Below are 15618 nucleotides of genomic sequence, written 5' to 3' on the forward strand. Positions count from 1 at the left end.
ATTTCAAACATTTTGGTTTGTTCTGAATTGATACGTTAAGAAAAAATATTGAATCGTGTTATTTTAATCTAAGAATTATTGAAGAAGTAGATCAATTAAATGTCATTGAAAGAGACGTTTATAAATCAATTTTAATGTGGTGGGCTAGAACTATAATAGAGGCTAGTAGCCTAGTACTTCCCATCTCAAATTGTCTATCGTATTTTTTTTTACACATCCTCTTAACAAATATATTGATTAGGAAGGATTTTGATAATTAATTAGTACTCCATCCAAGAATAATTACTATTATCCTAAACTTCTAAACTGATAAATAATTTAAGATAATTATTTTTAAAAATCACAACAGATAATTTTAGATAAAGAAAATAATTTGAGAAAACAATTTTCAACACTAGATCATTTGAGAGGGAGTAGTTTTTTCCTTTCAATTTTTATTTTGAAAGAGAAACTAATAACTAAATTATCGTTTACTTTAATTTTATAGAAAATATACTAATTAATTTGTTAGTTGGAGAAAATCCAGGCTATAAAATCTTCTAATTAATGATTCTTGTCTCTTGATGGCAACTTTTAAGATTTTTAATTTAACTTACCAGCTGGGTCAACCATTAGTGTCCCCCTAATTACTTTTTTTTTCTTTGAATTTTGTTCTTATCTAAACTTAATGTGATATATTGAGAGATTAAAAGATTAAAATACGAGATTAACGTGTTTTATCTTTTGAAGTGAGGAGGTGAATTTTATATTTTAAAGTAACAAAGGTGTTTTACACGTTAATATTCTCCTTGAGGTGACACTTATATTTTTGAACTTTTCAAGAAAAAAAATGTTATTTTTTATATTTAAAATAATCTAACTTTTAAACTTTTTATCATATCATTCATGCTTAATTTCAGTGTCACGAAAATTGTCATCACTTGTTTTAAGCTAAAAATTTCATCAATTTTACTTCTTCTTTTTTTTCAATTTTCAAGCCTAATTAAACAAGTTAACATAAAAGAAAATAAAGTAATAAAGGTTATAAATAACATACTCAATAAAGGACAAAAAGACAATTTCTAAAAGTTTTTTGGTTGGATTATAGCAAATTATAATAGGTATGAAAAATAAAACGATTTGAAGAATATATAACAACTAATAAAGAAGTAATAACGGATTATACAACAACAATAACAATAATAACATATTTAATAAAATTCTACAAGTCGAGTTTGAGAAAGGATAAAGTGCACACAAACTTTGTCACTATCTCATAAAAGTAGAAAAACTATATTTAAAAAACCTTCGATTCAAATATAACAAGTCATAGCACATGACAAAGAAAACGATACCGAAAAACACATAGAAAGTAATAAAGGGTGAATTAAACTTGTAAATCCTTTTTATTAATAAAATATTTTCTATATATAAAGTGTACAACTCAGCTGTGGATATATTTTATTCAGAAATATGTCAAAATAATTAAAATATAAACCTCAAATAATTCAATTTTCCTTTCAATTATTACTAGTAATTAATTAATCATTTTATTACTAATCCTATAAATACAACTTAGGCTCTATCTTAAATTATGACAAAAAAAAAATGAAGTTCTCCTATTTTATTTTTCACCTCTTAATATTGCAACATGTTTATTCAAATAGTATCATTAATTGCCAATTAGGAGAAAATTGCTTGGAAGAAGAAGTGAAGAAATCAGAATTTCCAGATGGTTTTCTATTTGGAACTTCAACTTCTGCATATCAAGTACTTCATACATCTTTCACTTTTAATTTTTGTTGTTTGGTTATAGAAATTATCCGTCATTAAAAAATTCTAGTATGTTTCTCTTGTCTTGTATATACAGTCAAATCTTTGTATAACAATTAATATCGTCTGTTCAGATATTTTTGGGGTGTACGTTATTGTTAAGAATATGAAAGATTGAAATGATTTCACATGAAACATGATTGACTAGATCTGACAACCATCGATCTTCGTTGAAAATGCACATGATGAACATTTAATTTGTGTTAGATTGAAGGAGGATATATTGAAGATGGAAAAAGTCTTAGCAATTGGGATGTTTATTCTCATACAAATGGTATCTTTCTAACATTCTTTTCAGTTAATTTGTATAAAGATCTCTAATATATGTACCCAATTAAAAAAAAGTTCTCTAATATATCCCTTTTGTATAATCTAATAATAATGCATCTATTTTTATTTTATTTTTGGTTTAGGTAGCATAAAAAATGGAGGAAATGGAGATATAGCTGATGATCATTATCATCGTTACCTGGTAATAATAAAATTAATTATGTCATATATATATAAATTTAATTAAAACATACATCATATTGTCTTTTAATTAATTTGTTTTAAATAATTAATTAATTGTTATGGGCAGGAAGAAATTGACATAATGGAGTCTCTTGGAGTAAATGCCTATCGATTTTCCATTTCTTGGAGTAGAGTTCTACCTAGTAAGTTTCTTTTTCTTTCTTTCTTCATTATAACTTATTGTTTGTACTCTCTCCGTTCACTTTTATTTGTCATGTTGCGTTTTTCGAAAGTCAATTTGACTTATTTTCAAAGTTAAATTAGATTACATTAATTCAATTTTTTAAACAAAAAATTTAGATATTCAAAAACTATACAAAAAGTACTATATATTGCAATTTTTTATATATCAATATGATGATTAAATATATCCTAAAATGTTAGTCAAAATTTTTAAAGTTTGACTCTAAAAATGGAAAGTATGACAATTAATGGTGGACGGAGGGAGTATTAATTAAGAAAGTAAGCTTGAGTCTAATGGATCGAAAAGTTAGCTCGAGAGGTAAGAATAATTTAAAATAAGATATGAATGACATAATATGGGAGCTGATTTGAGGACTAACAAAAATAATCTTAAGTCATTTCAATTGGACTCATAAACCATACAATATATCTCTAGACTGGATCATCATAGGGTACTTTCATATATCCACACAAAAGAAAGTCTTTCTGTAATGAATGACCCTCGAAATCATAATATATTCATAAATTGTGCATATTTTCTAAACAGATGGGAGCTCCAGACCCATGAATCCTGCTGGAATAAAGTTTTACAATAATATCATTGATAATCTCTTACTCAAAGGTGAATTTTTATATATTAATAATATACATAACACATTATTTAATCTTATATAGAGTTGATCAAAATCAAGATTACTATAAAGTAATATTAGTAGGTTATTAAAATATATATGGCAGGAATAACACCATTTGTGACAATTCATCACAATGACTATCCTCAAGAACTTGAAGAAAGATATGGGGCATGGCTTAGTCCTTTCATGCAGTAAGTTTTATTTATTCACTCAAACGCTTAAATTAAAAATAGTCAGCAATAATATAATATATGTATCACTAGAGGCAGAATTAGGTGGAGTCCATAGATTCTATATTTGTACTGAAAAATTAAACAAAGGGGGAAAAGGATAAATATACCCCCGAACTACCGTAAATGGTATGCAAATACCCTTCGTCATACTTTTGGGACATTGGTGCCCCTGCCGTCTAAAAATTAGAGCATATAGATCCTTTGTACTAACGGACATACACGTGTCATAATCTTATCCACAAATCCAACATTTATTAAATATTCGATCGACGGATAAGATTGTGCCACGTGTCCCTATTTAGTCTTCCGTTAGAGTGAAGGACATATGTGTTCTTGTTTTTAGACGGCAGGGGCATCAATGTCCCAAGAGTATGACGGGGGATATTTGCATACCATTTACGATAGTTCGGGAGTATATTTGTCCTTTCTCCCTTAAATAAATATATATGTATATTAACTTGGGAACCCAACAAAATTGATTGACTGTTCAATGGTACTATGGAATTAATGACCCCGAAACTCCTAATCCTAACTCTGTCTCTATGTATCACATATGTATAACCGTGTATACAATCAATATATATCTACTTATACTGGTTAAGAAAGTAAACAGTGAATTCAACTGACGTTAGATATAATTTTGAGTTTTTGTAGGGAAGAATTTGTGCACTTTGCATCAACATGTTTTAAGAATTTTGGGAATAGAGTGAAGTATTGGGCTACTATAAATGAGCCCAATTTATTTTCAGAACTAGCTTATATGAAGGGAATATTTCCACCAGTCCATTGTTCTCCCCCTTTTGGAAAATGTTCTTGTGGTAATTCAGATATTGAACCTTTACTTGTTGTCCACAACTCAATTTTGGCCCACGCCAAGGCTGTCAAAATTTATCGTGACCAATTTCAGGTAAGTATCCGCGTCTACTTTCATTTTATTCTGTTTAAAAAAGAATGATATAATATATAATTAACGATCGAGTAGGTGGAACAACGTGGAATGATAGGAATGGTTGCAAGCGCGTATATGTATAAGCCAATGACAGATGATGAAGTTGACAAGAAAGCTGCAACTAGAGCTTTGACGTTTCATGTGGCTTGGTACGTATGTATTACACCAAATATTCACATAAAAAAAAACTTACATTATACCAAAAGTAAGCTAATATATACACTAATAAATAAGTGGTAAAATGTGTATAGAAAATATTTATCATGCATTACTTGATTTGATGCAAACACTGAATGTAGATAAAATATTTTTGCTAAACATCAACTACATTACATGTAATAATTAAGGTGTCAATAGATGTATTGGATTGAATTTAGAAAGATCAATATGAACTGAGTAAATAAATGAACGGATCAAAAATTACTTAAATTAAAATGAACTAAACGTGGTTCATCCGTTTAACTCTTACGATGTTTTAATTTCTTTGTTTGTATTCCTATGATTCGTTTAAGTACTTTTTTATGACTATATATAAATAACATATCAAACTCTTAAAATGAATTGAACGGGTTAATGACCTACCAAACTTGGATAAACTAGGCAAATAATATTTTTATGAGCTGATTTTGTCGTCCTAATAATAATACGATATTTTTTAAATGAACAGGCTTCTTGATCCTCTAGTACATGGAGATTATCCAATAGAAATGCGACAATATCATGGGAGGAAATTACCAAGATTTAGCTATGAAGAAAAATTACTTATAAAAAACAGCATGGATTTTATAGGAATTAATCATTATTCAACGTTGTTTGTCAAGGATTGTCTTCATTCAAATTGTACGTGCATGCATGAAAATAATCCTACGTGTAGCCATGGTGAAAATCATGCAATCTTAGGATTTTTGCTCACTTCTGGACAGAATAAAGATGGTGAATTCATAGGAGATCCGGTAAGATATTATTCATATTAACAATATTGTTGTCTTCGTATGATTTATAGGATCGTTGAATCGTGATATTCCCTTTTTTGATGAGATGATGAGAAGTGTATTTTGATTTGATACCAAAATCATTTCCATCATTACAATAATCAAACTTGAATAAGAGTAATTATGTCTGCTATATAATTTTAACTTTATATATACAGTGTAATTTTTGAAACAGATGAACCCTTGGTGGGCTCGACTTTATTATATATAATCAATCTAATGCTTGTGAATTGTGTACATGTGCATGAACATAGACTATCTATATAACACATTTTTTGGTGCGATTCTTTTTTGAATCACGTGTAACTTATATATGTGGAATATTGATGTACCGAATTACTATCTTTTTATTTATAATATGGTGATATATGATAGTAATAAATTAAATTGTTTTTTTTTTCCAGATGGGAATGCCTGGATTGTATGTGGTTCCACAAGGCATGGAGGATATTATTGATTATATTAAGAAGAGATACAATAACATGCCTATATTTGTGACTGAAAATGGTAAATGTTAATCTCCTTAAATTGTAGAATTTTTCACACATTATCATGGATATTTACGTAATTAAAAGTATGTAATAAAATTTTTATATTCAGGGTATGGTTCAAATGATAATCAAGAAGGGGGATATGACTTGGACAAAGACATTAATCGAATTAAATTTCACAAAGCATACCTGACATCTTTGGTTCGATCAATAAGGTATTTCTATCGATAAATATTAGTTAGGAGATTTATATATAAGTCTATTTATAGCGAAAATGAATTTGCAACGACCACGATTCATGTAATTATGAATTTATGATGGAACAGGAATGGTGCTGATGTGCGTGGTTATTTCATATGGAGCTTAATGGATAATCTTGAATGGAATTTTGGTTACACAATAAAATTTGGGCTTTATTATGTTGATCCACTTACGTTGGATCGAAGCCCAAAACTTTCGGCCCATTGGTATCACAATTTTCTCACCAATAATATACAAGCAAAGAAATCAATATAAGGAGTTTAATTTTTTATTTTTATATTTTGGCAATATATGTTAAATTTTCGGTTTATTTAGAATTATTTTACATTTAATTTTTGAAGAATTGTGCATGTTAATATTAAATTTTGAATGAATAAATATATATGGTATTTAGAAAATACGTCTGTAATGTATTTAAGTTATATTTACAAAAATAATTGTTTATACATGCATCTCTTAAATAACATACGCAAAAAAAATAAATTACTTTCTATTTGTGGATTTTACTAAAAAAAAAATTAATTCGAATTTTTGAATTAATTTTAACAAATTAGAGTGAATTAAGGAAACTAAATATTCTTAATTAGTTTGAGATTCCTTAATTCATGCTAATTAATAATTATATTAAATTAATTCAAATTTAATTGGCACCCCTATTCGGTTTTTTTTTCATTTTTTCCTTATTAATTACATATTATTAATTAATAATAAAAAACCATAAATAGATTAATCATTTATTAAATAAATGGAAATTGATTTTTAAAATCAAATTTTTGAATTAATTTTAACAAATTAGAGTGAATTAAGGAAACTGAATATTCTTAATTAGTTTGGATCCCTTATTTCATGCTAATCATTAATTATCTACAATAAATTCAAATTAAATCACAACCCACAATTTCAGTTTTTTACTTTATTATTTCTAATTCGATTTTTTTTTAAAAATTCCGTTTATCTTTTTTTTTATTTTTTAAGTTTTTTCCAATTAATAAAAACATTTCTTTTTTTTAAAACTTGTTATAACCTGAAATTTTTAATGATATAGCTTGAAAGTCTAAATTTACTGTTATAGCTTGAAAATAGTACTATAATATATGTCGTGTATAAAATTTACACAATTTTCATTGCCTATATATCAAGTATGTATATATCTCAGTTCTCACTTTTTATTTCTTACTAGCTCACTATTAAAAACTTAAACTTTTTCTATTATAAATCAGTAAAAAAAATTATATTATAAAATATGATTTTCCCACATATTTCTATCGAATTATCTCATTAGGAAAACACGTGATGGACCCTATGAATATTGATCAAATCTAGACTTGATGAGATTTGTCAGGTTTGGCACATGGGAAAGTAGAAGCATTAATATCAGGTTATTTCTGTCAAGTGTACATGTTGTTGCTTTCATATCACTTTGTGGTACCACCACATTAGCCATGATCATTATTGAGATTATGTTTAAATAATGACATTATAAGCTTTATTACACTACATGAACAATTATAATTAAATACTAAAATACGAAAAAAAAAATTGTTATTAATTTTGAGGTGTGAAGTGTAAGTATAATTACAGAGATCTTTTATAGTACGGTGTATTTCTAATTTTTTGCCAATTCAATACAAAAGTTTTGCTAATACAACAAATTTGTGAACAATTTGTTCTAAAGGTATGCTTGCTAAAAATATTTTATGCATTAACATCATAACTTAATAACTTATGAATGAAGACATTTTTTACTAATTAGGCAGAACTTTACAATTTGCTCTCAAATTATGCCAACATAACAAGGCAAGTTTTACTAATCTTAATATTGGTAGATGAATTAATAACTATTAGAACTTGCTTTTCGTCTTCTTAATAGCTGGAAATTCTCCAAAAATATGAAAAGCTGGAGGATTTTGAACCATGCATTTCGATGTGATTGGCCTCTGTTCAACAACCCAAGTTTCATAGTGAAAATAACATATCATCCACCATGTCAAGTTGACAATATAATACTAATAATTAATATGATAATAAATTAATGATAAAGAAATATTGAAAACAACTTTAAACTCAGTACAAATTATTAGTTTCACTTTTGAACTATTTATCGTCTTAAAAATTGAAGTTAAATACAACTAATAACTAAATTAATTTGTTAGTTGGAGAAAATCCAGGCTATAAAATCTTCTAATTAATGAATCTTGTCTCTTGATGGCAACTTTTAAGATTTTTAATTTAACTTACCAGCTGGGTCAACCATTAGTGTCCCCCTAATTCTTATCTAAACTTAATGTGATATGTTGAGAGATTAAAAGATTAAAACACGAGAATAACGTGTTTTATCTTTTGAAGTGAGGAGGTGAATTTTATATTTTGAAGTAACAAAGATGTTTTACACGTTAATATTCTCCTTGAGGTGACACTTATATTTTTAAACTTTTCAAGAAGTAACCGTAAACTTTTTATCTTATCGTTCATGCATAATTTCAGTGTCACGAAAATTATCATCACTTGTTTAAAACTAAAAATTTCATCAATTTTACTTTCTTTTTTTCAATTTTCAAGCCTAATTAAACAAGTTAACATAAAAGAAAATAAAGTAATAAAGGGTATAAATAACATACTCAATAAAGGACAAAAAGACAATTTCTAAAAGATTTTTGGTTGGATTATAGCAAATTATAATAGGTATGAAAAATAAAACGATTTGAAGAATATATAACAACAAATAAAGAAGTAATAAAGGATTATACGATAACAATAATAACACGTTTAATAAAATTCTACAAGTCGAGTCTGAGAAAGGATAAAGTGCACACAAATTTTGTCACTATCTCGTAGTAGTAGAAAGACTATTTTTAAAAAACCTTCTATTCAAATATAGCAAGTCATAGCAGGTGACAAAGAAAATGATACCAAAAAACAAATAGCAACTAATAAGGAAAGTAATAAAGGGTATGGTCTATTATGTGATTTTCGTGGCTTTTCATTATAATGTTAGGACAAAGGTGCATTAAACTTGTAAATCCTTTTTATTAATAAAATATTTTCTATATATAAAGTGTACAACTCAGCCGTGAATATATTTTATTCAGAAATATGTCAAAATAATTAAGATATAAACCTCCAATAATTCAATATTCCTTTCAATTATTACTAGTAATTAATCATTTTATTACTAATCCTATAAATACAACTTAGGCTCTATCTTAAATTATGACAAAAAAAAATGAAGTTCTCCTATTTTATTTTTCACCTCCTAATATTGCAACATGTTTATTCAAATAGTATCATTAATTGCCAATTTGGAGAAAATTGCTTGGAAGAAGAAGTGAAGAAATCAGAATTTCCAGATGGTTTTCTATTTGGAACTTCAACTTCTGCATATCAAGTACTTCATATATCTTTCACCTTTAATTTTTGTTGTTTGGTGATAGAAATTATCCGTTCTTAAATATTCTAGTATGTTTCTCTTGTTTTGTATATACAGTCAAATTTTTGTATAACAATTAATATCGTCTATTCAGATATTTTTGGGTACTTTAGCGAAACGTTATTGTTAAGAAAAAAGATTGAAATGATTCCACATGAAACGTGATTGTTATAGAGAAATCTGACGATTATTGATCTTCGTTATGCATATGATGAACATTTAATTTGTGTTAGATTGAAGGAGGATATATTGAAGATGGAAAAAGTCTTAGCAATTGGGATGTTTATTCTCATACAAATGGTATCTTTCTAACATTCTTTTCAGTTAATTTGTATAAAGATCTCTAATATATGTACCCAATTAAAAAAAAAAGTTCTCTAATATATCCCTTTTTTATAATCTAATACTAATGCATCAATTTTATTTTTATTTTATTTTTGGTTTAGGTAGCATAAAAAATGGAGGAAATGGAGATATAGCTAATGATCATTATCATCGTTACCTGGTAATAATAAAATTAATTATGTCAGATATATATAAATTTAATTAAAACATACATCATATTGTCTTTTAATTAATTTGTTTTAAATAATTAATTAATTGTTATGGGCAGGAAGACATTGACATAATGGAGTCTCTTGGAGTAAATGCCTATCGATTTTCCATTTCTTGGAGTAGAGTTCTACCTAGTATGTTTCTTTTTCTTTCTTTCTTCATTATAACTTATTGTTTGTATTAATTAAGAAAGTGAGCTTGAGTCTAATGGATCGAAAAGTTAGCTCGAGAGGTAAGAATAATTTAAAATAAGATATGAATGACATAATATGGGAGCTGATCCGAGGACTAACAAAAATATTCTTAAGTCATTTCAATTGGATTCATAAACCATACAATATTTCTCTGAATCATCATACGGTACTTTCTGATATCCACACAAAAGAAGGTCTTTTTGTAATGGATGACCCTCGAAATCATAATATATTCTTAAATTGTGCATATTTTCTAAACAGATGGGAGCTCCGGACCCATGAATCCTGCTGGAATAAAGTTTTACAATAATATCATTGATAATCTCTTACTCAAAGGTGAATTTTTATATATTAATAATATACATAACACATTATTTAATCTTATATAGAGTTGATCAAAATCAAGATTACTATAAAGTAATATTAGTAGGTTATTAAAGTATATGGCAGGAATAACACCATTTGTGACAATTCATCACAATGACTATCCTCAAGAACTTGAAGAAAGATATGGGGCATGGCTTAGTTCTTTCATGCAGTAAGTTTTATTTATTAAAAATAGTCAGCAAGAATATAATATATGTATCATCAGAGGCGGAGCTACGTGGGGGTTTGTGGTTCAGACGAACCCAGTAACTTTTCCGTAGATTCCATATTTGTACTGGAAAATTAAATAGATATATATGTATATTAACTTGCGAACCCCAACAAAATTGATTGACTGCTCAATAGTACTATGGAATTAATGACTCCCAAACTCCTAATCCTAACTCCACCTCTATGTATCACATATGTATTACCATGTATACAATCAATAGATATCTACTTATATTGGTTAAGAAAGTAAACAGTGAATTCAACTGACGTTAGATATAATTTTGAGTTTTTGTAGGGAAGAATTTGTGCACTTTGCATCAACATGTTTTAAGAATTTTGGGAATAGAGTGAAGTATTGGGCTACTATAAATGAGCCCAATTATTTTTCAGAACTAGCCTATATGAAGGGACTAATTCCACCAGTCCATTGTTCTCCTCCATTTGGAAAATGTTTTTATGGTAATTCAGATATTGAGCCTTTACTTGTTGTCCACAACTCAATTTTGGCCCATGCCAAGGCTGTCAAAATTTATCGTGACCAATTTCAGGTAAGTATCCGCGTCTACTTTCATTTTATTCTGTTTAAAAGAGAATGATATAATATATAATTAACGATCGAGTAGGTGGAACAACGTGGAATGATAGGAATGGTTGCTAGCGCGTACATGTATAAGCCAATGACGGATGATGAAGTTGACAAGAAAGCTGCAACTAGAGCTTTGACGTTTCATGTGGCTTGGTACGTATGTATTACACCAAATATACTTACACTATACCAAATTAAGATAATATATACATTAATTAGTAATAATTAAGTGGTAAAAATATGTGTATAGAAGACATATATCATGATATTTACATTTTTTTTTAAAAAAAACTTACATTATGCAAAATTAAGATAATATATACATTAATTAGTAATAATTGAGTGGTAAAAATGTGTATAGAAATGATATATTCATGTAATAAAATATTTTTTCTAAACATAAAATCAATTACATATAATAATAATAATAATAATAATAATAATAATTAAGAGCGTCAAAAATAGGTGTGTTGGATTGAATTTAGACAGGTTCATATGAGCTAAGTAAATAAAAGAACAGGTCAAAAATTACTTAAATTGAAATGAGCTAAAAATAGCTCGTTGTAGTCTTGTACAAAGTGTCTATCTCTTACAAAGTGTTTGTATTCCTATGATTCGTATAAGTACTTTAATATCAGACTTTTAAATGAATTGAATTGGAGGGGTCAAAATGGATTGAATTACTAAATTAAACGAGTTAATGACCTATTAAACTTGGATAAACTAGACGGATGATGTTTTATGAGCTAATTTTATCGTTATTCCTAATAATATGATAATTTTAAATGAACAGGCTTCTTGATCCTCTAGTACATGGAGATTATCCAATAGAAATGCGACATTATCATGGGAGGAAATTACCAAGATTTAACTATGAAGAAACAATACTTATAAAAAACAGCATGGATTTTATAGGAATTAATCATTATTCAACGTTGTTTGTCAAGGATTGTCTTCATTCAAATTGTACGTGCACGCGTGACAATAATCCTATGTGTAGCCATGGTGAAAATCGCGCAATCTTAGGGTTTTTGCTCACTTCTGGACAGAATAAAGACGGTGATTTCATAGGAGATCCGGTAAGATATTATTCATATTAACAATAATGTTATCTTCATGTGACTTATGGGTCTTGAAATCGTAATATTCCCTTTTTTGATGAGATGATGAGAAGTGTATTTTGATTTGATACCATATCATTTCCATCATTATAATAAATTAATAATCAAACTATATATTTTGACAACAGATGAACCCCCTTTCAATATCTAGCTCTAGGGTAATTTAGGCATTACTTCCTTCTTGTGGTTATTTGGTGGGCTCGACTTTGTTATATAATCAATCATTAATGCTTGGGAGTTGTGTCATGTGCATGGACGTAGACTATCTATATATAAAACTTTTTTGGTGCGATTCTTTTTTGAATCATGTGTAACTTATATATGTGGAATATTGATGTACTGAATTATCTTTTTATTTATAATATGGTGATATATGATAGTAATAAATTAAATTGTTTTTTTTTTCTTTTTCAGATGGGAATGCCTGGATTATATGTGGTTCCACAAGGCATGGAGGAGATTATTGCTTTTCTTAAGAAGAGATACAATAACATGCCTATATTTGTGACTGAAAATGGTAAACATTAATCTCCTTAAACTTGAAGAATTTTTCACACATTATCATGGATTAAAAGTATGTAATAAAATTTTTATATTCAGGGTATGGTTCAAATGATAATAATAAAAAAGGAGGATATGACTTGGACAAAGACATTAATCGAATTAAATTTCACAAAGCATACCTAACAACTTTGGCTCGATCAATCAGGTATTTCTATCGGAGATTTATATATAAGTCTATTTATAACGAAAGTGAATTTGCAACGACCATGATTCATATAATTATGAATTTATGATGGAACAGGAATGGTGCTGATGTGCGAGGTTATTTCATATGGAGTTTAACGGATAATCTTGAATGGACTTTTGGTTACACAATTAAATTTGGGCTTTATTATGTTGATCCACTTACGTTGGATCGAAGCCCAAAACTATCGGCCCATTGGTATCAGGATTTTCTCACCAATAATATACAAGCAAAGAAATCAATATAATTAAGGAGTTTAATTTTATTTTTTGGCAATATGTGTTAAAGTTTCGGTTTATTTATAATTATTTTACATTTAATTTTTGAAGAATTGCGCATGTTAATATTAAATTTTGAATGAATAACTGTATATAGTATTTAGAAAATACGTATGTAATGTATTAAGTTATATTTACAAAAATAATTGTTTATACATGCATCTCTTAAATAACATACGCAAAAAAAAATAAATTACTTTCTATTTGTGGATTTTACTAAAAAATAACTAATTCGAGATTTGATTTTCATAATCTACTTACAACTTAGCAAACTTTAGGGTGTGTTCGGTATGAATCCAATTTTTCTCCTTAAACATAAGAAAAATGTTGAACATGCTACAACAATTTGAAAAACAGAAGAAGTTAAAGGACATAAATAAATTAAGAAAACATTGAATAAATTTTATTGGATGAACTTTGGACATGCAACAATAAAAAAAAATCTGCTTGTTAATTATATACTACAAAGAACAACATGAATAGTTCACTAAAATATTTTAGTAAAACCATACAAAAACTGATAACTTATTCAAAACAATAATTTCATGTTAATTAGCTTTCCATTTTAAAAAATAAAAATAAAATTGATATTAGTGTATGGTTATGGAATAATTAATTTCATGGGATTTCGGATTATCTGAGCTTCTTCAATTTCAATCAAACTCTCAATGACAACATCAGCTGCTTTTGTCACCACATCAGACCAGTTCCTACAAACAACATTAAATTGTCGAAAATTAACGAAAGTAACTATAGTTAATTTACACTTTGTAATTAATTAAGTCGATAAATCCACAAGCAAGATAATTAAGAATGAGTACTTTAACTTATATACATTGAAGGGTTGTTTGGTTCAAAGACAAGTTATATAGAAAATATTTTTATTGAGTATATAGTTTGACATATTACATAATATCAGTATACAATGTATAATTCAAAAGATTTACTAATTATATATTCTTATTTCACCTTCTATAGTTCAATGTATAAAATAATATAAAGGGATTTCTGCATAACTTTATGCGTGTATTATTTATATTGTCAACTTAAAAACAACAAAACATTTTACAAGCCATATTGTTGAATTTGATGCATGTAATTGGAAATAAACAATGTATCATTTAATACAAAATTTTATACATATATCTAAATTTTCATAGTTTGTACTTAGCTAGGTTCATTTTAAAGGTAACTCAATAATAAGTAAAATCAAACAATCTAAAATCTAAGGTAAGTAACCTGCTATAATATATTAAAGATGATACGTACCCTTTATTTGAGTCGAAATCAAGTCCAACAGTGTGTTTAGCCTCATCAAGTGCCAAATTAAACCTCTCGATTTCTTTTGGTCCAAGTTGAATATTATTACTCTTACCAACACGAAGCTCAGAAGGTTTCACATCGCAAAAAATAGGAATCAATTTCTTTTTTGATTCGACAAATAGAGCCAATTCATGTAAACAAAAATATGAATCACAATAACGTGGTGAAAAAACAGCAACACCAATTTTGCATTCATCAATTGCACTATCAATTTTCTCAAATAATTTGTCACCTGGCTTCATGTTTTTGTTGTCTAAAAACGAATTAATCCTTAAACGTGTCAAATGATCATATAATAATGAAGCTATTGTTCTCTTTGTGTCATTACCTCTGTGATTAATGAAAACTTCACATGGTAATTGTGATCTAATCACTTTGTTAATCATTTGGTTTTTGCTAATCCTTTGCCTTTGATGGACTAATTGGCGTTGTAATAAGTTGGAAACTAGTGATGAACGTTGCATTTTTTTCGATTTTTTTTTTTTGAATATTGGAATGTTGTTTTGCTAAATTTGTGTTTCCTTGTGGTATTTATATAGGTGGCTGTATTTCTACAAATGGGTTGTTTTTTCTTCTTTTTTTCGTTTAGAGAAAGTTATACATGTGAACATGGAATATGTTTGGAGTTTACTAGTACTTAATAATAATATATGAGTGCCTGTAATTTTTTATATTACGAAGAATTGTGATGGGATGAATATGTTTTTGTATTTTTAATCA

The 15618-nt window shown here is 27.5% G+C and overlaps 4 protein-coding genes across 4 annotated transcripts in view; 2 read left to right on the plus strand and 2 right to left on the minus strand.

The window, feature by feature from the left end:
• Positions 1-15618, minus strand: part of LOC125875615 (ABC transporter G family member 9-like) — a 188696-nt gene that overhangs the window by 81305 nt on the left and 91773 nt on the right. The gene's annotated exons all lie outside the window — the stretch shown is intronic.
• LOC125875641 (beta-glucosidase 18-like) lies at positions 1588-13558 on the plus strand. The gene is made up of 12 exons (XM_049556641.1): positions 1588-1749; positions 9730-9796; positions 9943-10001; positions 10110-10185; positions 10507-10581; positions 10696-10783; positions 11138-11390; positions 11466-11581; positions 12222-12507; positions 12964-13066; positions 13150-13258; positions 13355-13558. The coding sequence occupies exons 1-12, from the start codon at positions 1588-1590 to the stop codon at positions 13542-13544; spliced, it is 1584 nt and encodes a 527-aa protein (XP_049412598.1). The 3' UTR covers positions 13545-13558.
• On the plus strand, positions 3068-6411 carry LOC125875624 (beta-glucosidase 18-like). The gene is made up of 8 exons (XM_049556620.1): positions 3068-3130; positions 3247-3334; positions 4031-4283; positions 4359-4474; positions 4993-5278; positions 5722-5824; positions 5918-6023; positions 6135-6411. Exons 1-8 carry the CDS (start codon positions 3073-3075, stop codon positions 6322-6324), a joined length of 1200 nt encoding a protein of 399 aa, XP_049412577.1. The 5' UTR covers positions 3068-3072; the 3' UTR covers positions 6325-6411.
• LOC125876068 (TIR-only protein-like) lies at positions 14177-15347 on the minus strand. The gene is made up of 2 exons (XM_049557181.1): positions 14845-15347; positions 14177-14285 (listed from the first exon to the last, which is right to left on the minus strand). Exons 1-2 carry the CDS (start codon positions 15282-15284, stop codon positions 14177-14179), a joined length of 549 nt encoding a protein of 182 aa, XP_049413138.1. The 5' UTR covers positions 15285-15347.

This window comes from Solanum stenotomum, chromosome 9 (assembly GCF_019186545.1).
Source record: "Solanum stenotomum isolate F172 chromosome 9, ASM1918654v1, whole genome shotgun sequence".
Taxonomy (NCBI): domain Eukaryota; kingdom Viridiplantae; phylum Streptophyta; class Magnoliopsida; order Solanales; family Solanaceae; genus Solanum; species Solanum stenotomum.